Source organism: Pongo pygmaeus, chromosome 1 (assembly GCF_028885625.2).
Source record: "Pongo pygmaeus isolate AG05252 chromosome 1, NHGRI_mPonPyg2-v2.0_pri, whole genome shotgun sequence".
NCBI lineage: Eukaryota > Metazoa > Chordata > Mammalia > Primates > Hominidae > Pongo > Pongo pygmaeus.
Genome location: NC_072373.2, coordinates 218,849,557 through 218,876,647, shown reverse-complemented (window position 1 = coordinate 218,876,647; position 27,091 = coordinate 218,849,557). Strand labels below are relative to the sequence as shown.

The 27,091-nt window shown below is 39.1% G+C and overlaps 1 protein-coding gene across 6 annotated transcripts in view; it reads left to right on the top strand.

Annotated features, from left to right (window-relative positions):
- VPS13D (vacuolar protein sorting 13 homolog D) overlaps positions 1-27,091 on the top strand; it is a 282,547-nt gene that overhangs the window by 113,620 nt on the left and 141,836 nt on the right. For all 6 annotated transcript variants that reach the window (XM_054438655.2, XM_054438652.2, XM_054438651.2 and 3 more), the window contains 13 exons: positions 40-192; positions 2,557-2,692; positions 3,763-3,810; positions 5,984-6,134; positions 6,325-6,535; positions 10,454-10,701; positions 12,382-12,573; positions 12,881-13,007; positions 14,942-15,084; positions 18,858-18,988; positions 19,210-19,385; positions 24,563-24,686; positions 25,600-25,835. In XM_054438655.2, the coding sequence (XP_054294630.1) occupies positions 40-192; positions 2,557-2,692; positions 3,763-3,810; positions 5,984-6,134; positions 6,325-6,535; positions 10,454-10,701; positions 12,382-12,573; positions 12,881-13,007; positions 14,942-15,084; positions 18,858-18,988; positions 19,210-19,385; positions 24,563-24,686; positions 25,600-25,835 (2,076 nt within the window). The remainder of the gene's footprint in view (positions 1-39; positions 193-2,556; positions 2,693-3,762; positions 3,811-5,983; positions 6,135-6,324; positions 6,536-10,453; positions 10,702-12,381; positions 12,574-12,880; positions 13,008-14,941; positions 15,085-18,857; positions 18,989-19,209; positions 19,386-24,562; positions 24,687-25,599; positions 25,836-27,091) is intronic.

Genomic DNA, 27,091 nt, shown 5'->3' with positions numbered 1-27,091 from the left:
GAAACAGGGACAGGCTGATGTCATCTGATTTGGTTCCAGAGCCGCACTGTCTCACAGCGGGAGTCCAGGGGTAGTTCCAGAAGGGAATGGAACATTTCTCGATGATACTCACAATGTTAGTGAATGGCGAGAAGTCCTTACAGGTGAAGAGATTCCCTTTGAATTTGAAGCAAGAGGAAAGTTAAGACACAGGTAAAGTATGGTTTATTCTTTTCTTTAAAAAAAAAAAAGGTGGATGTAAGTGAGGGTCCCTAGTGTTTTGCCTTTTCACTTTCCTTATAAATGATTTTATTTTATTTTATTTTATTTTTATTATTTTATTTTATTTTATTTTATCTTATCTTATTTTATCTTATTTTATTTTATTTTATTTTTGAGACAGGGTCTTCTTGCTCTGTTGCCCAGGCTGGAGTGCAGTGGCACGATCTCAGCTCACTGCAGCCTCTGCCTCCTGGGTTCAAGCAACTCTCCTGCTTCAGCCTCCTGAGTAGCTGGGATTACAGGGATGCTCCACTACACCCGGCTAATTTTTTTATTTTTAGTAGAGATGGGGTTTCATCATGTTGGCCGGCTGGTCTCGAAATCCTGACCTCAAGTGATCCGCCTCGGCTTCCCAAAGTGCTGGGATTACAGGTGTGAGCCACCACACCTGGCCCCTTATTAATGATTTTAATGTCTTCTTTTTAAAAGATATTTCATAAATCAGTGTTTCCTTTTATTATTTTGTTTTATTTTATTTTTGTAGAGATGAGGTCTCACTGTGTTGCCCAGGCTGGTCTCAAACTCCTGGGCTCAAGCAGTTCTCTCACCTCGGCCTCCCAAAGTGCTGGGATTACAGGCATGAGCCACTGCACCCAGCCTCCTTTTAAAAAAAAGACTTTGCTGCCATCTTGGAAATACATGTCTTTTCATTAACTATCCATTTATTTGACATATGAGGTGATAACCTGTGTGTTTCACAGAATTTGGTGGAAACATAGACATATAACCCTCAAGTTTATTGCATCTTGGCCTGATTTTCATGATGGATTGGTGATATGGTATTCTTAAAAGATTCTCAAAGCATGTTGATTTCAATTTTAATTTACATATATGCCATGTAGTACTTTTAGTAAGCAGATAGTTTCAGGACTCAAAGCTAATAATAAGACAAATTCTGATTCTAAAAAGAACTGATCTGGGGAGACTGCTAGCTGATGCATTCCTGAAGTACCCATACTAAAAACTGGAATGAATGTGAGAAAATGTTCTATCTGACTACTGAGAGATCATAAAATATCCAGTAAAGTGTTGTATTATTTACAAGTATTTTTCTATGCACAGGCTAGCCAGTGGATATGAATAGGTTAAGACAGCATTTGAATAGGTTAAGATTTAGTATTTGAGCCTCATATTTGTTTTCAAGCTGAGCTGAAATTGAAGAGATTGGCTTTAGCTTTCTGTAATCATGTGCTTTTTGTGGTGCTTTCAGTTACTGAGTGTAAACTTGCTCCCAAGTCAAGCAGGTTTCCTTTTGCATAGCTTTGATACCCGGACACATTATTCCCAAGAAGCAAGAGTTCTGAACATGTGGGTCTCCAGGGATTTTATAGGGGGAAAAAAAAGTCACTATGCTGGGCACACATGTACTTGGAAGCCACTTTAGCTTCCAGGTATGAGCAGTGAGCATTTTCCTGTTGGTCCTCACAGTTCTTGGAGAAGCTAACTACAGAACTGTTGGGAACATTTCTGGATAAGCCCATCCTCTGTCATATCAGAAAGGGTTTGACCTCTTTGTCATTTCCGTTTTTGTTTCCGTATTTCATAATCCATTTCAAGTCCCACTATTCTGCTTGAATTCTTCAAAATAAATGCCTTTTCTGGCTTTTTCCCCTTTTGGCACACTGCACCCCACTCCATGCCTCCCTCTCCACTTCCTGTCAGCCTCAAATCCAGTTCCCCATTTCACTTCTGGCTTGAATTAGGCAAAATCTAAAATAGAATTAAATGTGCAATTTCCTCCTGTTCCTCCTGTTCTGCCCACTGCCTTCTGCTCCAGTTTCAGTCGAGCACAGGAGCCCTGAAATGAGCGCTGTGCCTCTCCTGCCCTGTCTATAGTCACGTAGGGCTGGAGCCAAACAACCGCATGTGGTTCTGAGTGAAGTAGGATTTCAACAAAGGAACCAAGAATAATTTTTTATGCATTTCCAAGAGTATGGTTATATGATTAAATCGCTACTGCATTTTTACCACCCCAGTGACATCATTATATAGGTTGGGGTGAGGGTTGGTGGGGGAAAGACCTTGGCTCGTGTTCAGGATTTGCGTGGTTTGTACAATGGAGGATAAATGCCACTCTTACTCAGTCAAGCTTTACAGATCTTGCAGTTTGTGTTGTAAGTGTAAAACCCAGTTAAACTGTGCTCCTGATTTCCCTTGCATTAGGTAATCTCCAAAAGGTTTAGCCAACTGGGTTTTTACATCGTTATATACTAAATCAGATTTGTGTCTTTGCTTGCACTTTTCATCCCTTCTGGAGATTGTGCTTAATATCTTTTTCTTTGTTCTGCCTGACAGACACACCCATGACCTCCGGATTCATCAACTGCAAGTGAGAGTAAATGGCTGGGAGCAAGTGAGCCCAGTGTCTGTGGACAAAGTCGGGACCTTTTTTCGATATGCAGCACCAGATAAAAATTCATCTTCCTCTACGGTGTGTGACTGTCAGGAAGTCAGATGGTTAAGCCTGTAATAAGCTTACTCTAATGAAACTTTCTTGTTCTTTCTTTCCCCTAATTCTAGGACTTACTGGGTCAGTCATAGGCATTGGTAATCAATATGTAGATAAGCCAGCCAATGGTTAGTTTCAGTAGAAAAACAAGATTTAAAATCAGCAGTAACACGTTTCCTCACCTCTGTAGGTCCATTTCATGCTAGCTGGCCTGACTGGTAGTTTACTAGTCTGCTGAACCTGAGTCTTGTCTTTATTTCACATATTGTTATGCTGTCCATATACACTGTCTTTTTAATATTTCTTATAATGCAGCACCTTGATCCTTTTACTCTGTGTCTCCAAATCTTTCTCTGTGGCACAAAGAGAGATGTCCACTGTCGTTTATTTTCTGATCACACATGCTCTCACATACCCTTCCCCCAATTTCATTCCTGCCTGTAGTCCTAGTGGTTGGAGGGACAGCCCAGGAAATGATGCAGGTAGCATCCCTGACTTGTACATGCAGGTGGAGGCTGACATCCTGGCTGACATAGCTGCCATGGGTGCTCTTGCCCCATCCTCCTTCATACTTCATGGGATACTTGCACTTATTTTTGGGTAGCCAGTAGTGAGGTGGAAATGCAGACTTGCAGAGATATTGCAACTTTCTTCATGAAAAATATTCTTAGAGAACACTGTTGCACAAGTGTTCATTTTTACTGTTGCTCTTGTGCCTCAAGTTTCTTAGAAAACAAAAGCAAAAACAAAACCTTTTCAGGATTACTTTTCAGCCTAAGTTTATGTCTGGTAATGAAAGGACCAGTTCCCTCATAGGCACCTTTCTTACTGCATTGATGTGTTGGGGAGAAATTTGGCATACGTTGAATGGTTATAAAATGAATATTGTTTTTTCCATATCTTTAAGAGATGTTTTATCTTCATAGTAGACTATACTTTACTTGAAAGTATTTACAAGCACCACCCTTTGAAGAAAATTATGTTGTCATTGAATTTAATGATGCTAATTATCTTAAGTCTGTGCTGACTCTAACTTTTGAAATCTTTTTCAGATTGGCAGCCCAAGCAGCAGAACGAATATTATACATCCCCAGGTTTATGTAAGTATGATTTTCCTGTTGTCATTGTGTTTATTGCGTATATACACTGCACCTGAATCATGTGGATATACATTTCTTAATGATCAGAGAAGCTTTATGACATATATGAGATTGGAATTTATCTCTGCCCTTTTCTATTAATGATTACCTTCCTTTTCCAAAAACTTGCAAGAAAATGTTTTCACCTAGCTGGGTGTGTGAGACTAAGTATTACAGGGAAGGAGAAGAAAAGGCAAATGTTTGGTCCAAGGTCTCCTTTTCATTCTAAGTTAAAATAGAAATTAACCCTGGTATGACCATATGTGTTTCATAGTTTTGGGTCCAAAGGTCATGAAAGTAAATAAGAACGAAAAAGTAGCAATTTATTTCCTCTTTGGCTTTTGAAACATCATCACGAAATGACATTAACAAACTTATTCCAGGCTTTTATTTATAATTTCTCCTCCCTGATGATTGTAGGTTTTGAAACAAAATTTCAGGTAGGCCTGAACAATATCAAGGTTTGAAACAACATCAGGATTTCTTTTTTTTTGAGATGGAGTCTCGCTGTGTTGCCCAGGCTGGAGTGCAGTGGTGCCATCTCAGCTCACTGCAACGTCCGCCTCCCGGATTCAAGCAATTCTCTTGCCTCAGCCTCCCGAGTAGCTGGGACTACAGGCGCCTGCCACCACCCCCAGCTAATTTGTTGTATTTTTAGTAGAGATGGGGTTTCACTGTGTTAGCCAGGATGGTCTTGATCTCCTGACCTCCTGATTTGCCTGCCTCGGCCTCCCAGAGTGCTGGATTACAGGCGTGAGCTACTGCACCCAGCCTAGGATTTTAAATAATTGTTACTGGCTTTGACTATTGGGGCCTTTTTAGGGTTGGATCACTGGAAGCTTGAGCTTCGATGATGATTTATGCCTAGGATTGTGTCCTTCTAAAAACACTCTAGAAAATTGTAGTTTGCCTTTTTGTTTGGACTTCCTAGAAGTCTTGGTTCAAAACATGGAGCTCTTCATTTTATTGTTTATTGGATTGACTTTCACTTGCTGTTTGTCTTAATGAGAAAGTTGGCAGAATGAAAAGCTTGAATGTCATGCCATTTGTTTCTCCAGTAAAAAGCATTGTTAATATGTTCTGGATACTCACTCTAAGAGTAGTACTTTCAGAAACTTTTTCTTTGGTGTACCTAACATGGGATTTTTCTACTTTTAAGAAAATTTCCTGTCACATGGTATTAGCACAAAATGTGTGTTGAATGTGTGAATGAACATATGGAAAAATAACGTAATGGCTGTAACCCAAGACAAAAATAAATAATTTCCCTTCATTATGTTGAGTTTCTGAACCTTGGTATCCTTTTTATGAACAAGTGATTATTTTTAAAGTTCTTTAAAATACAGACATTGGTTTTTATATAGGCATGTCAACAAATAATATATGGACCTAAATAATATATTTTATGACATTTAGAAAAAAAGAAGTTATTATTTGTTCCTATGAAAGGCACACCAATGCAGACAATTCTTTCTTTTACACTTTCTGGATTTTACAAAGACAAATGTTAATCTCAGAAGACTTCCTTCTGTTTTTCTGTATTTGGGCAGTACCCAAACCATTGTTTGGATATTAATCTAGGAGGAAAATAACACAGAAGGTAAATCATTTAATGTTTCGCAAAGTCCTACCTCATTATTTCTTATTTTAATTGTGTTGGATGCTCTTTATTTAATTCCCTGCCAATAGAGTAGAAAACAAGCCTTTTTCAGTTTCGTTATAAGGAACTCAGGGGCTTTATGAATCAGGGATAATTTCCAGCAGATACTTCCTTACCAAATTACAGGAAGTTTGGAAAATTGGATAGGTTATTATCACAGTCTCAGGTGAATGTTTTTAATAATGTTTCTAGAGGCTTAGGACTGATTTTTCTTAGTGACACACTTTGTGATATCACATCTGAGTGGATTATCTGTTTTTGCAGAACTTTTTAGAATTTATTTTTTTAATAGTATATATTTATAGGATGTTTACTCCCTTTAAAGCTGAATGGCTTTAGGGTTTTATGACTGATTTCACTGAAGAGCTATAGTAGTAATAAGATGCTTTTAAGGTAGACATCCTGATCGATATTATTGTATTTTATATGTTTTTTCAGAAACATAACTATTTTGTCTTTATCTCTCTTTCACAGTTCTCTTCACTCCCACCAGTGCGGGTGGTCTTTGCAGTGACTATGGAAGGCAGTGCGCGGAAAGTCATCACTGTCCGGTCAGCCCTCATTGTGAGGAACAGACTTGAGACACCAATGGAACTAAGACTGGATAGCCCATCAGCTCCAGACAGTATGTTTTGATTGTCTAGAATATAGTAAATGCTGATAAATATTTCTTGACTGTTGTCAAGTCTCTTTTTCCCCAGTGGTATCTTCCCCAGCAGTCAGTATATATGGTCTGTCTTCTTTTGTCCTGAGATGGTCAGTCTTTGGGGTGGAGGACCATTGCCTGAAAGTATTAACCCTTATTTCTGTGGCAGAGCCAGTGGTGCTTCCTGCTATCATGCCAGGGGATTCGTTTGCTGTGCCTTTACACCTCACTTCTTGGCGGCTACAGGCCCGGCCCAAAGGATTGGGTGTATTTTTCTGTAAGGCTCCCATTCATTGGACCAATGTAGTGAAGACTGCAGAAATTAGTAGCAGTAAACGAGAGTGCCACTCTATGGACACAGAAAAAAGCCGATTTTTCAGGTATGTAGCACCACTGCAGTGGCATGTCACTTTTGCCTTTTTTTTTCTTTTGGAATGACTATTACCATTCTTTCTCTAAAGACCCTTAGAGATTCAGTTATCTTTATTTAAACTCTAAAGTTCTTATTCCTTGAGTTTTAGTTAGAGTTCATGAGAACTCAAGTGCTAACTCTTGGTGGGGTCTGGGGAGGCTTTATTACATGGGAGAGACAGCCAACACAGACGCTATTTACACGTACAAGATTAGAAGTTTGTGTTGTACAACAGCATAAAGAGAGGACATATAGAGACAGGAAGGAAAACAAACAGAAAATAATGAGTTCTCATTCCAAAATTGGAAAGCAAAATCCTGGGATTTTGGAGTTTTTCGAGTGACAGATTTCAAAATAATTTGAAGGTTTATGTACCTAATACTGACTTTCTTGAGAACTTTGACAAAATTGCCTAACCATTTAAACTCCTGTTTTCCCATTATACAGGAGTATGTTACTAGATTCAATGTTGGAAAAAATACTGGATTGCTATGTTACACCCTAACAAATTTAGACTTTCAACTTATTTAATGAGGATTAGCTTTAGTTTCTTTTATAGTGAAGACAGGCATTCATTTAGTCTAAACTTAGAGAAGAGATACAAGAATAGTGTAAAGAATTTCAGTATACTCTTTACCCAGATCTGCAAATTGTTAACAGACTAAAGGAAGAAATACATCAAATATGTAGCTGGAGTTGGTGATTTTAACACTTCCATTTCCGTAATTTATAGAACAAGGAAATCAATAAATATGTAAAAGATTTGAACAGTGTTATCAATGAGCTTGTTCTAATAGACATTTATGTACAGATTATACATTCTTTTCAAGTATAAGTGGAACACTCATCAAGAGAGATCATCTGCTGGGCCATAAAACAAAGATCAATAAACATTAAAGAACTAAAACCATACAGAATGTATTTCCTGATCACAATAGAAGTAAACTAGAAATAAACAACAATAAGATACCTAATCCCAAATATTTAGACATTAAACAATATATTTGTAAATAATCCATGGGTCAAAAAAGAGAAATCACAAAGGAACTTAGAAAATATTTTGAATCAAATGATAATAAAAGGAAGACATGTTAAAATATGGGGCATGCAGCAAAACCAGTTCCGAGGGTGGAAGTTATAGTTTGTAAATCCTCATATTAGAAAATGGGGAAGATCCTTTGGTTAAGTCTCAATTAATTTAAAAAAAGAAAAGAAAATGAAGAATATATAAAATCGCTGATTTAATCTACCTTCAGAAGTTAGTTAAAGAAGAGCAAATTCAAAACAAATAGGAAAAGGAAACAATAAAAATATGGCTGGAAATCAGTGAACTAGAAAATAGAAAATCAACAATGTCAAAATTGACATAAATTTCACAAACTTCTAGCAAGACTTGCTCAAAGAGAAAAGACAGAAAATACAAATTACCAATATAAGGAATGAAAAAAATGAGGCACTATTACAGATCCTATAGACATAAAAAGGATGAAAAGGAGGTAAGAACAATTTTATGCCAATACATTCCACATGTAAATGACACCTTTCTTGAAAAACACAAGTTATCAAAACTGATACAAAGAAGAAATAGAAAATCCAAATAGCCCAGTATCTAAATTAAAAGAACTTTAACTGTTAGAAAAGCCTTTGTCCACAAAGAACACTATAGGCCCATACAACATTACTGGTGAATTCTACCAGACGTTTAAGGAGAAATAATAACAGTTTTACACAAGATCTCTCAGAAAATAGAAGAGGAAAGAACAATTCCGAACTCATTTTATGAGGCCAACATATCCCTAATACCAAAACCTGACATAGCTACTATGTAAAAACTGTGAGCGAGTATTCCCCATGAAGAGGTGCAAATATCATTATTAAAAATTTTTTTTTGTTTTTTTTGAGGTGGAGTTTTGCTCTTGTCACCCAGGCTGGAGTGCAAGGGTGCAGTGTTGGTTCACTGCAACCTCCGCCTCCTGGATTCAAGCGATTCTTCTGCCTCAGCATCCTGAGTAGCTGGGATTACAGGCGCCTGCCACCACGCCCAGCTAATTGTTGTATTTTTAGTAGAGATGAGGTTTCACCAGTTGGCCAGGCTGGTCTCAAACTCCTGACCTCAGGCGATCCACCCACCTTGGCCTCCCGAAGTGCTGGGATTACAGGCGTGAGCCACCGCGCCCAGTCAAGTTTTTCTTTTTTTAATTTAGACAGAGTCTTGCTGTGTCGCCCAGGCTGCAGTGCAGTGGTGTGATCTTGGCTCACTGCAGCCTCCGCCTCCCAGGTTCAAGTGATTCTCCTGCCTCAGCCTCCCGAGTAGCTGGGATTACAGGCACCCACCACCAGAACCGGCTGATTTTTGTATTTTTAGTAGAGATGGGGTTTCACCATGTTGGCCAGGCTGGTCTTGAACTCCTGACCTCAACAATCTGCCCACTTTGGCCTCCCAAAGTGCTGGGATTACAAGTGTGAGCCACTGTGCCCAGCCCTTTGTCAAAATATTATGAAATGCAATCCAGCAAGTGGTTTATCCCAGAAATTTAAGATTAGCTTAATATTTGAAAATCGGTAAATGTAACTCATCATATTAAGAGACTAAAAGAGAGTCAAGTGCAGTGGCTCATGCCTGTAATCCCAGCACTTTGGGAGGCCAAGGTGGGCAGCTCACTTGAGATCAGGAGTTCGAGACCAGCGTGGCCAATATGGTGAAACTCTGTCTCTAGTAAAAACAACAAATTAGCCAGATGTGGTGGTGCACTCCTGTAATCCCAGCTACTCAGGAGGCTGAGGCAGGAGAATGGCTTGAACCCAGGAGGCAGAGGTTGCAGTGAGCCAAGATAGCACTATTGCACTCCAGCCTGGGCAACAAGAGTGAAAGTCAGTCTCAAAAAAAAAAAAAAAAAAAAAATTAAGGACCCAGCAAGGCCACTCTGGGGTATTTACCTAAAAGAAATGAAGATACATGTCCAAAAAAAATACTTGTACAAGAATGTTCATTTAACCCTAAACTGGAAAAAACCAATCGGCTATCAAGCGGATAATGAATAAATTAACAGCGATTTATTCATACCATGGCATACTACTAGGAAGTGAAAAATTATCAAAGAGGATGTATAGAACAACATGGCTGAATCTTGTTGAGATTTTAAGTTTTAGAAGCCAGACATAGGCCGGGTGCGGTGGCTCATGCCTGTAATCCCAGCACTTTGGGAGGCCAAGGCAGGCGGATCACGAGGTCAGGAGATCAAGACCATCCTGGCTAACACGGTGAAACCCCGTCTCTACTAAAAATACAAAAAATTAGCTGGACGTGGTGGCGGTCGCCTGTAGTCCCAGCTACTTGGAAGGCTGAGGCTAGAGAATGGTGTGAACCTGGGAGGCGGAGCTTGCAGTGAGCCGAGACCGCGCCACTGCACTCCAGCCTGGGGGACAGAGCGAGACTCCATCTCAAAAAAAAAAAAAAAAAAAAGAAGCCAGACATGAAGAGTAGTACATACTGCATGATTCCACTTATATGTATGCAGTTCCAGAACAGACACAACTAATCCATAGTGATAAATGTTAGAAAGGGGTTGCCTGAATGATGGAGGAGAATATTGATTGGAATTCCGGACATGAGGGAACTTTCTGGGGTGAGGGAAATGTCCTATAATTTATTTTGGATGGTGTTTATAGAGGTGTGTATAATTGTCAGAGCTCATCAAACTGAACATTTAAAATCTATACATATTATTGTGCATTTATATCTTAGTAAATGTATTTGAATTGAAAACTGCAAATAATTTTACTCATTGAACCATCTTAATGTTATTCTTTCTCCTACTTAGCTAAGGAGAAAAAATTTAAGTTCTTCATTAAGTGTGATGATTTTTACACCATTTTATCTTCATAGGTTTTGTGTGGCTATAAAGAAAGAGAATTATCCAGATTATATGCCCTCAAACATATTTTCTGACAGCGCAAAACAGATTTTCAGACAGCCTGGGCATACCATATATCTCCTGCCAACTGTGGTAATCTGCAACTTGCTACCCTGTGAACTTGATTTTTATGTTAAAGGAATGCCAATTAATGGGACGCTGAAACCTGGCAAGGAGGCAGCTCTCCACACAGCTGATACATCCCAGAACATTGAGCTGGGTAAGAATGTAGTCAGATGATCATTTGTCATGATCCTATGAAAATATCAATGAGTATTTTGTGATTATTTATTTGGTAAGCATCTTGGAGAAATTGGGACACATATAATATCTCAATAAGCCAGCTCAAAGGAATCAGTGCAGTTAAAAAAAATAACCTTTAGCTAGAGGCGGCGGCAGTACATGCCTGTAGTCCCGGCTTCTCAGGAGGCTGAGGCGGGAAGGTTACTTGAGTCTAGAAGTTCGAGGCTTCAGTGATCTATGTTCACGCTACTGCCTACCAGCCTGAGCAACAAAGTAAGACCCTGTCTCTTAAAAAAAAAGAACTTATAGAAAAGGATAAAAAAAAACTTATCAAACCAAAAGGTTTACAGAGGAGGCACTCAACAGAGCCTTTTTTCTTACATTGCTCACATGATGTATGATTGTAGGAAGTCATTTCATCTTTTTAAACTATGCTTTTCCCAAGCAAAATCTTATGCCTCTTCTCTTTTTATTGAAAGTATAAATGTTTGCTAAGCGCTCACTCTATTCCAGGCATACCTGGGCTTTTTCACACATGTAATCTCGTGTAATCCTTATAGAAATAGTTATTTGCCCCATTTTACTGGTGAAGAAATGGGGGTTTGGAATGCATCAAGTAATTTTCAGTTGTAAGGGTTGTTAAAAGGAAAAGTTCAGCCAAATTAAATGAGTTTAACTGAGCAATGAACAATTTGCAAATTGGGCAGCCCCCAGAATCACAGCAGATTCAGAGAGACTCCAGGGATGCCTCGTGGTCAGAACAAATTTATAGGCCAAAAAGGAAGTGACGTACAGAAATCAGAGGTGAAGTACAGAATCAGCTGGATTGGTTACGGGTTGGTGTTTGCCTTATTTGAACACAGTTGGAATACTCAGCAGTGTATGAGTGGGTTGAAGTGTGGCCCCTGGGATTGGCCAAGACTCAGCTGTTGTTACAGGTACATAATCCTAAATCGGGTCTTCAATCTTGTCTACCTATTAAGTTAGCTGGCAGTTCATCCACAAAGATTCATATAGAAGTACGGAGTCCTCAGGCCATATTTAGTTTGCTTTAACAGGGTGAATGAAGTCAAAGTAGAGAATCATTATCATATTTGCAACGCTTGAAACAAAGAGGAATGGTGATCATAGTTAACAATATTGTATGGTGTATTTCATAAGAGCTAGAAGAGAGGATTTTTAGTGTTCTAACTAGAAAGAAACAATGAATGTTTGAGATGATGAAAATGCTAAATACCCTGATTTGATCATTTCACAATGTGTATATGTATTGAGACATCTCACTGTACCCCCAAAATATGTACAGTTATTATTATGTGTTGATTAAAAATTTAATTTTTTTTTTGAGGTGGAGTCTCACTCTGTCACCCAGGGTTAGGATATCAAAATATCTAATTTATATCTAATCATATGGGTTAGGCTATCTAACCCATATGATTATGCAATTTAGGCTCTCTAGTGTGACTTCCAGGCCATCTGGTTTGCTTATATTGATCCCTACCCTAGCTAGAGGGAAAGAGCCATTCTAATGAAGATTTTTGCAGTTAGATACTTAGTTACTGGTTTTCCCAAAAGGAATCCAGTTTACTTTTGCTGTGAGCTATTTTGACAAACTATAGTGAGAACTCTGAAAGTTAATAGTTTGTATCTTCTTTAGGGGTATCACTGGAGAATTTCCCCCTCTGTAAAGAATTGCTCATTCCACCTGGAACCCAAAACTATATGGTGAGGATGCGACTCTATGACGTCAACCGTCGGCAGCTGAACCTCACCATCCGGATTGTGTGTCGAGCAGAAGGATCCTTAAAGATCTTCATTTCTGCTCCATATTGGCTAATTAACAAAACAGGTACATACAGGGGCTGCTCAAGTAGGTCTTTGGCATTAGTCATGGGAATTCAGATTTATTTGCTTAACTAACTAAATGGAGCCAATGCAAATAGATTACTTCAACAGTCTGAACTGCTGAAACGTTCCTGCTTCCATCATAAATGCTTAATCATGCTCAAAACTGTCCTTTTAGGCAAGAAACTGAGCCCACTAAATAGATTCAATTTTCACTCTTTTCCCGCTTGATGATTTTATTCGTTCACCATTTGCATCTCTTTCAGATAGACTGGGTGGTATTGATGTAAACTTTCCTCTCCTTCCTAAAGGGTTGCCACTGATCTTCAGACAGGACAATGCCAAGACAGATGCTGCAGGCCAGTTTGAGGAGCATGAGCTGGCTCGGAGCCTGAGTCCTCTCTTATTCTGCTATGCTGACAAAGAGCAGCCAAACCTGTGAGTACAGTTATTTATGGGAAGGGGAAATAAGCTCCCAGGGAAGGGAAGAAATTAGTAAAGGCTATAATATATCCGTGTAAGTAGAAATATACTGTAGATAACAATCCTGACTTGGCAGGGGAATAGAACCATGACCTAATGGGATTTTTGGGGATCTAATTTCTATGTTATTTGATACTGAAAATAAACCATTTGGTTGGTTTATAATGAAAGCTAGTTTTATTTTACATGCATTGAAGTAGTTTTCCTATTCATAACTCTGCCAACGAAGAGAAAGCCACGTGTTCTCCTTCCTCCTCTGCTGTTTTTCTTCCCCTGTAAACTTTTAGCACAGGCACAGGAGCTGGCATCAGAATGGACATAGACTGGTTCTTTGGTAAAGCCATCAGCCTCATTAATCCAATCCAGGATTTGTATCACATTTGGAAATTCATCCCTTTTACCCTTGAAGTAAAATGTGCCATTTTATGGTCTCAAAGCACTCATTGCATGTTTAAAAGCAGGGACAAAAAACAACTGTGAGGATTAGATGACATGTGCTTTTAATGTATGGTAGGAGCATTAATTCACTTTTGTTCTTGGTTTTGACATTTTGCTTTTTACAGGAGTCTTTTAATAGAGCTCTAATCAAAGATAAATGGGTGTATCCAATAGTGCTAAAATGCCATACCGTGTTATCGGTAGAATTGTGCTGACAGCTTAACAGAAAGTCTTCTGGAGTACCACACTTCAGTGGGTACTGATGTGTTTACAAGGGAAGATTGGAGTGTAGATTAGTGTTTGAGGCGTGGAAAGAGGATTGATGAGAGTTCTGGATATTGTAGGGGATGCAGCCAGCCTCTTGGCATGTGCAGCGAGCCCAGTCTCATTCTTTTCCTGAAATGATTTGGACAGTGTTAGATTTAGGATTTGACGTGTGTCACACAGTGTGTTTTATCTGTGAATTGCACAGTTCCCAGAGCATTTCACATAGACCATCTCACTGGATTCTTCCCACCATCCCAATGGTTTAGGCAGGGCAGGAAATATTGTTATATTTTAAGATGAGGAAACAGGCTCAGAGAGATTGCTACCTGCCCAAGTTTACATCGCTTGTTAGTGGTAGAGCTGGAACACACATTCAGGAATTATGTTGCCCAAATCCATGACAGGACACTGGCCAACTAAACAGTGCTTTGCTGTTGTAATAGTATCAGTCCGGCTGGGTGTGGTGGCTCACGCCTGTAATCCCAGCACTTTGGGAGACCGAGGCACATCCCAAGGTCAGGGGTTTGGGACCAGCCTGGCCAACATGGTGAAACCCCGTCTCTACTAAAAATACAAAAATTAGCCAGGTGTGGTGGCACATGCCTATAGTCCCGGCTACTCGGGAGGCTGAGGCAAGACAATCACTTGAACCTGGGAGGCAGAGGTTGCAGTGAGCCTAGACTGCACTATTGCATTCCAGCCTGGGTGACAGAGCAAGATTCCGTCTCAAAAAAAAAAAAAAAAAGTATCAGCCCTTAGAAGTAACGCATCATACCTGCATCTTCTGTACATATGCTTCTTGTGCTTTTTAAAATGAGCCCTTGAAACAGCAGAGTCAGCAAAGGATTAGTTTGACTTGAATCCTTGATTTTTAGGGGAATATTAGAAATTGCACCATTTTCCTCATGTGTTATATTCATAGAATCCTAATGTTTTCTCCTATAGCATTTAGTTGTAGATGTCCATAAATTTCACACAGTGTTGTACTGTGGCTGCCTCTAAGATACAGCTTTAACCACTAATGAATTTTCTCACTGTGCTAGGGAATCACATGAGAGTGAGGAAGAGAGTCAATGGTAGAGATGGAATTTGGGTGATAACTGTATTAGTGTTTCCCAGTTAGAACAGGCAGATAAGACTTTCTTGTGGATGAATATCTACATCTTTGCTTTTCTGCCCCACAGCTGCACGATGAGAATCGGAAGGGGGATTCATCCAGAAGGCATGCCGGGCTGGTGTCAGGGCTTCTCCCTGGATGGTGGTAGTGGTGTCCGAGCTTTGAAAGTCATCCAGCAAGGAAACCGCCCAGGGCTGATCTATAACATTGGTGGGTTACATTTGGGGCAGCGGGACAATCAGAACCATTGGCTGATGACCTCAGGCTTGGAGGAATGAGCTGGCCATGCATTTTGGCCTGACTACAAGTACTGATTTTCTTATTTGGCATTGGGTCAGGTATCTGTTCTCTGAATGCTACACTGATATCAACACAGACCTATTCTCCTGGGGATCTGAGGAGCCACCTAAACACTGCCCTTTTGAGGTCTGTGGCTCTGTTTAATTTCAGACTCACCTGTGTCAGGAAAGTATCAGTTTGGCTTGAATCCTTGTTTTTCAGGGGAATAATAGGAACACTTAGCATGCCTTTCATCCTCCAAGTATTCCCACGCATTCATTAAAATTTGCAAGCCCTAAGAGGGTAAGAAACATTGTTCTCCTTGAAACTGAAGGAGAGAGGTTAAGTGACCTGCCTAGATGCAAAGGGGAAATCTGGGTCAGAAGTAGGATTAGGATTGGGGGATACAAATAAAATGCACTTGGTGGTTGTAGTAATTAAAGCAATCTCCAAACTCACTTTGCTTATGGAGATGGGAAGGGTGGAAAGGGGAGGGGAGGATACTGTACCCATATGTCTCATAGCCACTTGAGAACACTCAAAAGATTCTCTAAAGGGTTAAGATAATTTGATTGAAATATGAATCAAGGTGAAAATTGTAGCAGCACATCCTTTCAGTATATAATTTCCCAGCATCTCAAAGCAATGTTTAGTTTTGAACATTGGAACACCATCTACGACTGCGTGGTCCTGTAGAACTTTCTGTGATGATGGAAATGTTCTGTTTTGCACTATCTAGTAGTAGCCACTAGCCACTAGCCACATGTGGCTGCTGAGCCCTGGAGAGCACATTAGTGAGAAGTAAGGCAAGTATGGCTGAGGAATTGAATTTTTCTTTTTATTTAATTTTAATGAATTTAGGTTTAAATAGCCACATATGGCTACTGGCACCGTATTGGACAGTATGCACATAGTAGTCATAGTTCCTTCCTAGACCAAGGAAAAACTGATGTGATATCATTTACATATTTATCCTGAGTCCCATGGAGAATCAAAGATATGTTTAGATGTCTGAGGATTTATTAATAAAAGAATCTTTCAAGTATAGTTTCCTTTTTGGATTTTTAATCATAGGTTTGTATTCATTCTCCCTTGACATGTGAACTGTTTTCTTAAAGTTGACATTAAGATTTTTAAAAGAAATAAACTTTATTTGATCTTGCAGCACAAGATAGTTATTTTAACTTTTTCTCACTTTTGTTTGCTCCACCCCTTGAATAGGCAAAGGCTGCTTCATGCTGAGTTTGGCTTTCTGCTGGAGTATTTTGCCCTTGATGTATTTTGCAAAGCAAGATATCACAGGTTGACTGGAAGCTGTAGTTGGGACAAATTGGGGTGGGAGGAGCTTGTTCCTTTTAAAGCAGCTAGCACTAAGAACCACAGAAGTCTTGCAGAGGCCAGTTGAGCAAACTGATCAGACATATGCAGTGATTACCCATATAAGTTGTTATGCTAGGAGCATTCACTAAAGCTCGTGGCATATGTTTTGAGGGCTAAGACTGTGATTTAAGTTTTGTTGATCCACCTAGGGAAGGCATAGAGGGAGTGGGCTAAGATAGGACTTTATAATTCTTGAGGGTCATGAACTTTTGCCATATATTCCCACAAGGGAATTTGTGGAATCTCCTACTTGAATATTTGGAAGAATAGGATAGATAACCAACTCCCTTTCGGGAAAGTTTAAAGCATAGTCCAAACTGAAAAGCCGGGGACAGGCTTGCCAGGTAGCCTCACACGGATCTCCAAAAAGAACGATTTTGTGCCTGTTGATCTTATCAGCTTATTGATTTATCAGGGGTTTCCCAGGGCAATATAAGATGTGAAGGGGGAAAGAAGCCCACCTTTTTCCAAAGATTGAATGTCTGTATTGTCCAGAGTACCCTAGACTCTTTTTATAATATTAAATTAGATACATCTTTTATAGTTAGACTTCCTATTAGATATCACCTAACTATGATAATGTTGATTTCTGACAATGAAAGCTTCTCTGTATGTCACAGAAAGAAGTGATAGGGTATAGCTCCATATCCCAGTATTACATAGCATTTCTTAGATACAGAGTTTTAGAGAGATTTTTGTGTGTGACTTTTCTCAGTCTTTCAGGTATTTTCAAGGCTTGTGTTAAAGGAACATCAGCATTTTCAAGCCAGTTTAAGTGAATTACGGCATTAACAGATTGGAATATTTATAATTGGGATTGTGTTGAGAAATCTATGACACCCGGTTGTCAAATGCTAAGGTGGAGTTTTCTATTTTAATGGTTCTCTTGATACTTGATGACTGCTGAATGGAGTGGAGTCCTTGTATATGTCTCATCACAATACAAGCAAGCCTGATGAGGGTGCTGCTCCGGAGGCTGACTGCCTGGACTTGAATCCCAGCTATGGCACATACTAGCTGCGTGACATAGAGTCAGTTACTTAGCTTTCCATGCCTTCGTTTCCTCATCTGTAAAATGGAAATAATTAAAATATCTAACTTAGAAGGTTGTTATGAGGATTCAATGTAAAGCCTTTGGGGGAGGGCCTAGCATGTATTAAGAGATCAGTAATTATTATTGTTGTTGTTGTTATTTTTATTATTTCTATGATAAATATTTTTATCAATGGGTGACCAGAGCTCAGCCCAGTATCTTGAATGTCATTGCTATATTTATTGTCTGAATGAATGAGTGAATAAATTCATCCCACTGAATTTTTTATTTTTAAAAATTGTTATCAGAGTTTTTAAGATAATTCAGTGCTTTTCTATATTTGGAACCAGCTGTCTTGAGATTTCCTTTGGACTGTTTTCTTATTTTTTCCTAATATATAGTAGGTGCTGAAAACATTAATTTTATAAATGAATAAATTATTTTATTTATTTATTTTTTGAGACGGAGTCTCGCACTGTCACCCAGACTAGAGGGTAATGGTGCGATCTTGGCTCATTGCAACCTCCGCCTCCCAAGTTCAAGCAATTCTCTTTCTTGCCCCAGCCTCCCAAGTAGCTGAGACTACAGGTGCCGCCACCACGCCCAGCTGATTTTTGTATTTTTAGTAGAGATGGGGTTTCACCATGTTGGCCAGGCTGGTCTCGAACTCCTGACCTCAAATGACCCACCCATCTCGGCCTCCCAAAGTGCTGGGATTACAGGCGTAAGCCACCACACCTGGCCATGAATAAGTTCTATAATACTTAGCCTTATGTTTGAGCTGGATTCTTGGGCACTGGGCTAAAATAAAATACTAGAGAAGAGTCAGTGAAGTTTAGAACATTACAGAACCCAACTAAGTAATCTGAAATTTCCACTGTATCTGTAAAAGTGGCAGGTTCTCTAGAAGGAAATTTTGTGTCTCAGGTGTAAGCAAAAAAGTATCATGTGAAACTGTTGTGAGTATTCAGCTTCATAAATGGAAACCTAAGGTATATGTGACTGGACACCTATATATTTTAGTTGCTGTTAAATGGTACACACCGTGTGAAGAAACTAGGAATTAAGGGGATGTTGATATTGCCTCTGAACCTTTTTAAGGCCTAAATGGGAATAAGGAGTAATAATACTTTGAGTACAATTGCTGTTTTCATTACATTCCTAGAAGGTTCAGGTGATACAGTTATTTTCTCAGAGAAACTAAGTAACTGTGAAGGTTATTTATTTTTGTCAGACCAAGAGTTTTCTCTCTTCATGGTTAATTCATAAAAGTGGTTCTTGTTATTTGTAGGTATTGATGTCAAGAAAGGCCGAGGTCGATACATTGACACCTGCATGGTCATCTTTGCCCCCCGTTACCTGTTAGATAATAAATCATCTCACAAGCTTGCATTTGCACAGAGGGAATTTGCCAGGGGACAGGTGAGCAGTTTGCTTTTGAAGGATGAGAGTGCCTATTTAATAGCACGAGTTTTAATGTCATCTTCTGTGAAGACTGTACGTTCTGTGATGCGAGTAACTGCTCTGTGCCTTTGGTACCCAGATAGCTCCTGTTAGAGGGTAAGGCTCAGAGTAGGTACTCAGTAACACTTATTGTCATGAATCGACTTGTTGACTAAAGCCTGTGATCCTATGTGTTTTAGGGAACAGCCAATCCCGAAGGTTACATTTCCACCCTTCCTGGTTCCAGTGTGGTGTTCCACTGGCCTCGGAATGACTATGATCAGCTGTTGTGTGTCAGACTGATGGATGTTCCCAATTGTATTTGGTCTGGAGGCTTTGAAGTCAACAAGAATAATTCCTTCCATATCAACATGAGGTAAGTTTGAGACTCTAAATATAGACACAAATGTAGTTTGAGATGTAGTACTGTAATAACAGTTTGAGATGTGGTACTGTAATAACAAGCCTTTTGTAAAATGGGCACAAATATTTCTGGCTCAGACAGAGATCTTAGAACTTGCAAAGTCCAGGGAAGTGTGAGAGGATAATTTGATGGAATAAACTAAAGGAGGTGTTGCCCGTTTTGACCATGGTGTAATTGCTGTTGTCTAATCCAAAGAGTAGCACTGAGCTCATATTTTGATTACCTGCAACTTTGAAAGGTCTGTCTGCATTTAGATGGTAACGCTCATTATAAATATTTTTGTATATTCTGACATATTTATACAAACCCTTCTTTCATTTGATGCTGTTCTAGTAAATCATCTGGCTTTCTACACCTAATGTGGTAACACTCAGTTCTTGTTAAGAAAAATTAACCAGGCCGGGCGCAATGGCTCATGCCTGTAATCCCAGCACTTTGGGAGGCTGACACAGGTGGATCACGAGGTCAAGAGATCGAGACCATCCTGGCCAACATGATGAAACCCCATCTCTGCTAAAAATACAAAAATTAGCTGGGGGTGGTGGTGTGTGGCTGTAGTCTCAGCTACTCAGGAGGCTGAGACAGGAGAATCACCTGAATCCAGGAGGCGGAGGTTGCAGTGAGCTGAGATTATGCCACTGCATTCCAGTCTGGCGACAGTGAGGCTCCATCTCAAAAAAAAAAAAAAAAAATCAGCCTTAACTAGCCCAGGATGATTTAAACTTTCTTCTTGCTTTCATCAAATACTTTAAAAAAATTATTTAAAATATTTTAAATTGTGGTAAAACAGATATAAAATTTACTGTCTTAACCATTTTTAAGTATACAGTTAACTGGTGTAAGTACATTTATATTATTATGGAAATAATCCCCCAAACTCTTTTCATCTTGCGAAACTGAAACTCTGTACCCATTAAACTTAACTCCTCATTCCCATTCCCCTCAGCCCCTGGCCACCATGTTCTACTTTGTGTCTATAAATTTGACTACTCTAGGTACCTCATGTAAGTTTAATCAAACGGTATTTGTCTTTTTGTGACTGGCTTATTTCACTTAGCATAATATTGTCAATGTCCGTATTAATATTTGTGTTTATTCACCTATTAATGGACACTTGGGTTGCTTCCACCTTTGGCTATCATGAACTACTGCGAACATAGGTGTATCCATATCGGTTCAAGACCCTGCTTTCAGTTATTTTGGGTATAGATCCAGATGTGGAATTGTTGGATCACATGATCATTCTGGTTTTAATTTTTTGAGGAACCACCATAGGTTTCCACAGTCATTGCACCATTTTACTTCCCTGACACCAGTGCACAGGGTTCCACTTTCTCCACAACCTCACCAACACTTGTTTTCTTTGTTTTTGACACAAGCCTTAAGTGATAGTCCTGCCTCTGTATAATGGGTATGAGGTGGTATCACACTGTGGTTTAGATTCTTATTTCCTTAATGATTAGTGATGTTGAGCATCTTTTCATGTGCTTTTTGGCCATTTGTATATCTTCATTGGAAAAAATATCTATTCAATTCCTTTGCCAATTTTTGAATTAGGTTGTTTTTGAATTGTAGGAATTCCTATTCTAAGCGTTTTATAGTTTTAGCTCTGACTTCTAGGTCTTTGATTCGTTTTGGGTTAATGTTTGTGTATGGCATAAGGTGAAGGTCCAGCTTCACTTTTTGGTATGTGGATATTTGGTTTTCTCAGCACCATTTATTGAAAAGACTCTCCTTTCCCATTAAATGATCTTGGTACTGTTGTTGAAAATCATTTGACCCTACAGGTGGAAGTTTATTTCTGGGCTGTCTAATCTGTTCCATTGGTCTATATGTCTTTATGCCAGTACCACCCTGTTTTGATTATAGTTGCTTTGTATTAAATTTTGGAATAAGGAAATGTGAGACCTCCAACTTTGTTGTTGTTTTTCAAGGTTGTTTTCTCTATTCAGAGTTCCTTAGATCCATATGAATTTCAAGATGGATTTTGCAAAAAATGCTGTTGGGATGTTGATAGGGATTGCATTAAGTCCATAGGGTTTTGTAGTATTGACATCTTAAAAATTATGTTTTCCAGTCCCTGAACATGGGAAGTCTTTTCAGTTGTGTCTTTAATTTCTCTCATCAGGCCGGGCATGGTGGCTCACGCCTGTAATCCCAGCCCTTTGGGAGGCCTAGGTGGGTGGATCACGAGGTCAGGAGTCAGACCAGCCTGACCAACATGGTGAAACCCCATCTCTACTGAAAATACAAAAATTAGCCAGGCATGGTGGTGTGCACCTATAATCCCAGCTGTTCAGGAGGCTGAGGAAGGAGAATCACTTGAACCCAGGAGGCGGAGGTTGCAGTGACCCGAGATCGTGCCATTGCACTCCAGCCTGGGTAACAGAGTGAGACTCTGTCTCAAAAAAAAAAAAAAAAAAAAAATTTCTTTCATCAAATGCTTTTGAAGTTGAAGAATCTGAAATCAGTGCTATTTCAACATGTTTAGAAGCAAAATTTAATCTTTTATACTTTATGGTCAGCTCTCTATTGAGAACACTATTACAAAGGAACAGAAATATGATAATTTAACAATAGATGTTCCAAAATATTTCTTAAAATAGTGGTTTTGTTTTTGTTTTTGTTTTTGTTGGAAATAGTGGTTTTGTCTTGTTCTGTTGCCCAGGCTTGAGTGCAGTGGTCCAATCATAGTTCACTGTGACTTTGAACACCTAGGCTGAAGTGACCCTCCTGCCTACTGAGGAGCTAGGACTACAGGCATGCACCACCATGCCTGGCTAATTTAAAAAAAAAAAATAGAAAAAAGTAGAGACAAGGTCTCACTGTGTTGCCCAGGCTGGTCTGGAACTTCTGGTCTCAAGTGATCCTCCTGCCCTGGCCTCCCAAAGTGCTAAGATTATAGGCGTGAGCCACCATACCTGGCCCCAAAATAGTATTTATATTTGACTTTTAAATGTATTATCTGATTCAGTAGTGAGCTCTTCTTAATTATACTTTGCCCTGGCCTTTTTTAGTGTGAATTGGATCTGGATATAGTGGTTTTTAGGCTATGTTTTTAGGAGCTGTTGGGTTTTAAGAAGGTGACTCTAGTGCCCAAGGGAGCCTACTGGGTAGGGCTCTAGCAGTCTCATCCCTACCTCAACCAGCGCTTTTGTCTGTTAGCATAATGTGTTCCCCGTAAGATTTTATTTGGGTGAAGGAGTTGGGAGGGAAAAGGGATTCTATAGCTAAAACCACCATTGTTTTGTATATTCCCTGGATAGAGGCAGCCCCTATCCGTTGTGTGAGAATTGGAAGCCAGTTTGGAGGAGGAGGATGATTTGTGTAATTTTTGTTAATCCTTTTAAAATGGTTTTAACGGGCAGTCCTAAACTACTGCGAACAGACCTATGCCATCTATTTCATTTACTTTCCTCACCTTTTCATTTGGAAACAATTTAAACTATAGGAAAGTTACAAAAGTAGTAAATGAATATCCCTATATCTTTTACCTAGATTTACCAGTTTTCAGCATGTTGCTACATGTTGCTTCTCTCTTCACATACATCAACACACATTTTCCTTTCTGAACTATTTGAAAGTAAATTAAAGTCATCATGATACTTAAGCCATAAAAACTTCACTTATCACCTAAAAATAGGGACATTTTTCTAATTAAATGTAATACTATTATCACATACTGATGAAATTTAACCTTGATATGTTTTCTAATAAATAGTTTTCATTGACTGAACGAATGACTAAAATGTCCTTCATAGCAACTCCCTTCCCATTGATCTAGGATTTTTTACTTGCCACGTGTATTCTCGTCTTCTTTAATCTAGAGTAGTCCCGCTTTGCCCATTTTGTCTTTAGTGACATTGACATTTTTGAAGATTCCAAACTAGTTTCTTGTAGAATGTCCTATTTTCTGCATTTGGGCAGTGATTTCCTGTCTGTAGATTTGGGTCAAATATTTTCGATAACTGTACTACCTGTGTGATGCTGTGTGTCTCCCACCGTGTCACATCAGGATGCCTGTGGTGTCTGTTGGTCTCATTATTGGTGGTGATAAGTTGTTCATCACCTGGTTAAGGTGGTGTCCAGCAGGCCTCTTTTTTGTGAAGTTTCCTTTGTTCTTTGTAAATAAGAATAATCCCATTGAGGGAATAATTTAAGACTAAGTGAATATTCTGTTTCCCAAAAAGCTTTCATTCAATGGTTTAATGGTTCTTGAATCACTTATTACATTGGTGGTTGCAATGAAATTTTTTTTTTTTTTTGGAGACGGAGTCTCACTCAGTCGCCCAGGCTGGAGTGCAGTGGCACGATCTCGGCTCCCTGCAAGCTCCGCATCCTGGGTTCACACCATTCTCCTGCCTCAGCCTCCTGAGTAGCTGGTACTACAGGTGCCTGCCACTACGCCTGGCTAATATTTTTGTGTTTTTAGTAGAGACGCGGTTTCACCGTGTTAACCAGGATGGTCTCGATCTCCTGACCTCGTGATCCACCCGTCTTGGCCTCCTGAAGTGCTGGGATTGCAGGTGTGAGCCACCACACCCGGCCGCAATGCAGATTTTTAAAAAATTAATTATTTTATTTTTATTTTTAATTGAGATGAGGTCTCACCACGTTGCCCAGGCTGGTCTCGAACTCCTGGGCTAAAGTGATCCTCCCACCTTGGCCTCCCAAAGTGCTGGGATTACAGGTGTGAGCCACCATGCGTAGCTAGAAATGCTGATTTTTAATTCTCTAATTTCCTGTACATTTATTCGCTGATATTTTTCTGTTAAGGTAAACTTTCCATTCCCTTTAGCGATTTTTCTGTATATAAATGTATATATACACACACACACACACACACACACACACACACATACATACATACACATACATTATATCCATCCATCCTCTTCTTTATAGCAGAATATCAGTGTATAAATGTTGAGGAAATGGGAGAATTAGAAAATCACCATTTTCCAATTTCTACTTTTTTCAGATGATGAAAGAACACACAGTGGGCTGTAAGATCAGTGGTATTGACTGAGGCCCAAACAGTGTTGTGATTGTCAGAAATATGAGAAGTAAGTGGATGGCATCTTGTCTCCTACATTTTATGTAGCCTCTTTTGTTTCCTTGTCCTGCAGGGATACCTTGGGAAAATGCTTCTTCCTACGAGTGGAAATTACTCTCCGAGGAGCTACATATAGGATCTCATTTAGTGACACAGATCAGTTACCTCCTCCTTTCCGAATTGACAACTTTTCTAAGGTATCAAGTGGAGTTGAGAGCCAGTTTGACTGTTTCATGTGTGGGAGGGTGGAGTGTGTACTGCCCTTGACACAATGGTACAATACATTTTCAACTTGGGTTTAAAGGAAGCTATATGGATAGGTTCTTTATATCTGGACAAGCCTAGAAATCCTTACCATTAAGAGGTGTTTTCTGCTGGTTATTTTGATTGCTGGGCAGCCTTCTCCAGGCAGAAGTAATCTTTTAGTCCCCAGATTTATTTATTTTGACTAGAGTGGTTGGTTGACACTGTGTCTTCTGTAGACATCCCGTCCAAACAGAGAAAGACGTCGGCTTGTCAGTGACAATGGGAATGGGCAATTCTGCTGTTGCTTAGTTACAGTGAGCATTTTAATACATTTTTCAAGAAAGTCAATATGGAAATCATTAGATTCTATTTTAATTATGCTTTCAAATAATAGTAGGTCTTTAGATTCTATTTTAATTATGCTTTCAAATAATAGTAGGTCTTATATGTGATGATCTGTAGCCAAATTCCAAAATTCTTATTTTTTTCTGTATTCACAATATATCACAGGGGCTTCGGGCTAGAAAGATGCCACTGGAAGGACAGAATTGCTCCCCTTAGATATTTGACTTGGCAAAGCATTTAAAGCCTTTAATTCAATAGGATATATATATATATGTGTGTGTGTGTGTGTGTGTGTGTGTGTGTGTGTAGCACATGTCCTTTAATTGGTGAGTTTTTTTGGAATGTGTAAGATGATTAGAAACATTGGAAAGGTGAGATGATGAATTTCACTGGGGCTTATTCCCTGTGTAAGATTCATTTAGGAGGGATTTGGAACTTAAACCTAGAAAGCACTGACTCACTTTTCAGTAACCCCCCTCTGAATGGAAGTCCTCTTTGTCCTCTCTGCCATCACTCTAGGTCCCGGTTGTCTTTACTCAGCATGGCGTAGCTGAACCCAGGCTCCGGACTGAAGTGAAGCCCATGACTTCATTGGATTATGCCTGGGACGAACCCACCTTGCCACCTTTTATCACTCTGACTGTTAAAGGGGCAGGGTCCTCCGAGATCAACTGCAACATGAATGATTTCCAGGATAATCGGCAGCTTTATTATGAAAATTTCATTTACATTGCTGCTACATATACATTCTCTGGGTAATTCTTGATTAAATTACTGTTCTTATAAAGCAGAAGGTTCTAATTATTAACAGGTTTTAAATGTTAAGCAGTTTCTTAGGAGACCAAAGTACAAAGGAAGATTCTTTCATTCTTTACCAAATCCTGGGCTCAGTGTCTATCTTAAGAGGTCATGTAATTTAAACTCTTGACTTTTGGCTAGATTAAAATTTATTGAAAGAGTCAAGACCCTTCTTGTGTTAAAGATCTCTCCCCAGAATTCATTCTAGTATTTAAATTTTCTTTTTGCTATTTATTAGTCTGTTTTGCCTGTTTCCTCTTTTGAAACTGACTAATCTTCATCATAATTATTCAAGTCTTCATTCTCACTCTCCTCCCACCATCCCATTGAGAATACTGATTAAGCAGACACCTAAGGGTCTGTGTTAATATTCACCTAAAGCCAAATATAGTAGCTTAATTTCACAGAAATTCCATTGCCTTAGAATTATAATCTTCACTGTTGTTTGACTAGTTGTATTTAGAAAAGTCAGATGAAGAATATTGAGCTTATTTTAATTCTGTTAGATTGCCACGCAGAGATTCAAAACACTGGGCTTTCAGAAAGTAGTCATTCTACCAACATATAAATATAGCTTATTGTTTCTGTGCTGAAATAACAGGGCCAATTTTAAAGTGTATCTGAAGAAATGGAAAATAGCTTAATCTTTAACATTACAAATATAAATCACCTGATGAATAGGGCGTTTAAAGTCACATTCCTTTCCAAAATGTTTGGAACATTTTTGCGTATGAATAAGATTTTTATACATGCCTGGGGCCCAGAAAATAATCTCTGGGTTTTTGCATTATCTCTCTCATCTGTTTAGAGTCCAGATTTCACTAGTAATAATTGAATCTGCAGAGAAGGACCATTCTTCTTTGTCTGTTGACGTTCCCTTTGGTAACGATGGTGCTAGATGTTTATCTTGTTGTAATTGAGTCAATATGTTTGTTTGTTGTTAATTTGTTTTTAAAGATTATGGCACTTAACAGTGGGACATGCTTAAAGTTTAATGCCTGAAAAACCGAATCTAAATCTGGTTGTTAGTCATGTTTTTCTCCTTATGTTCTATAAATTCCAGTAGTTACTAAGCTCTTTAACTGAAGAATCCTAGTGGAGGATTATGGGCTTGATGGGTGGAACCGATATGGAAGACATACAAAGAGAAGCTCCTGGAATCTTGGTGTGCAGAATCTAACAGCAGAATTAGAATAATCTTGCTGTGCTAAGA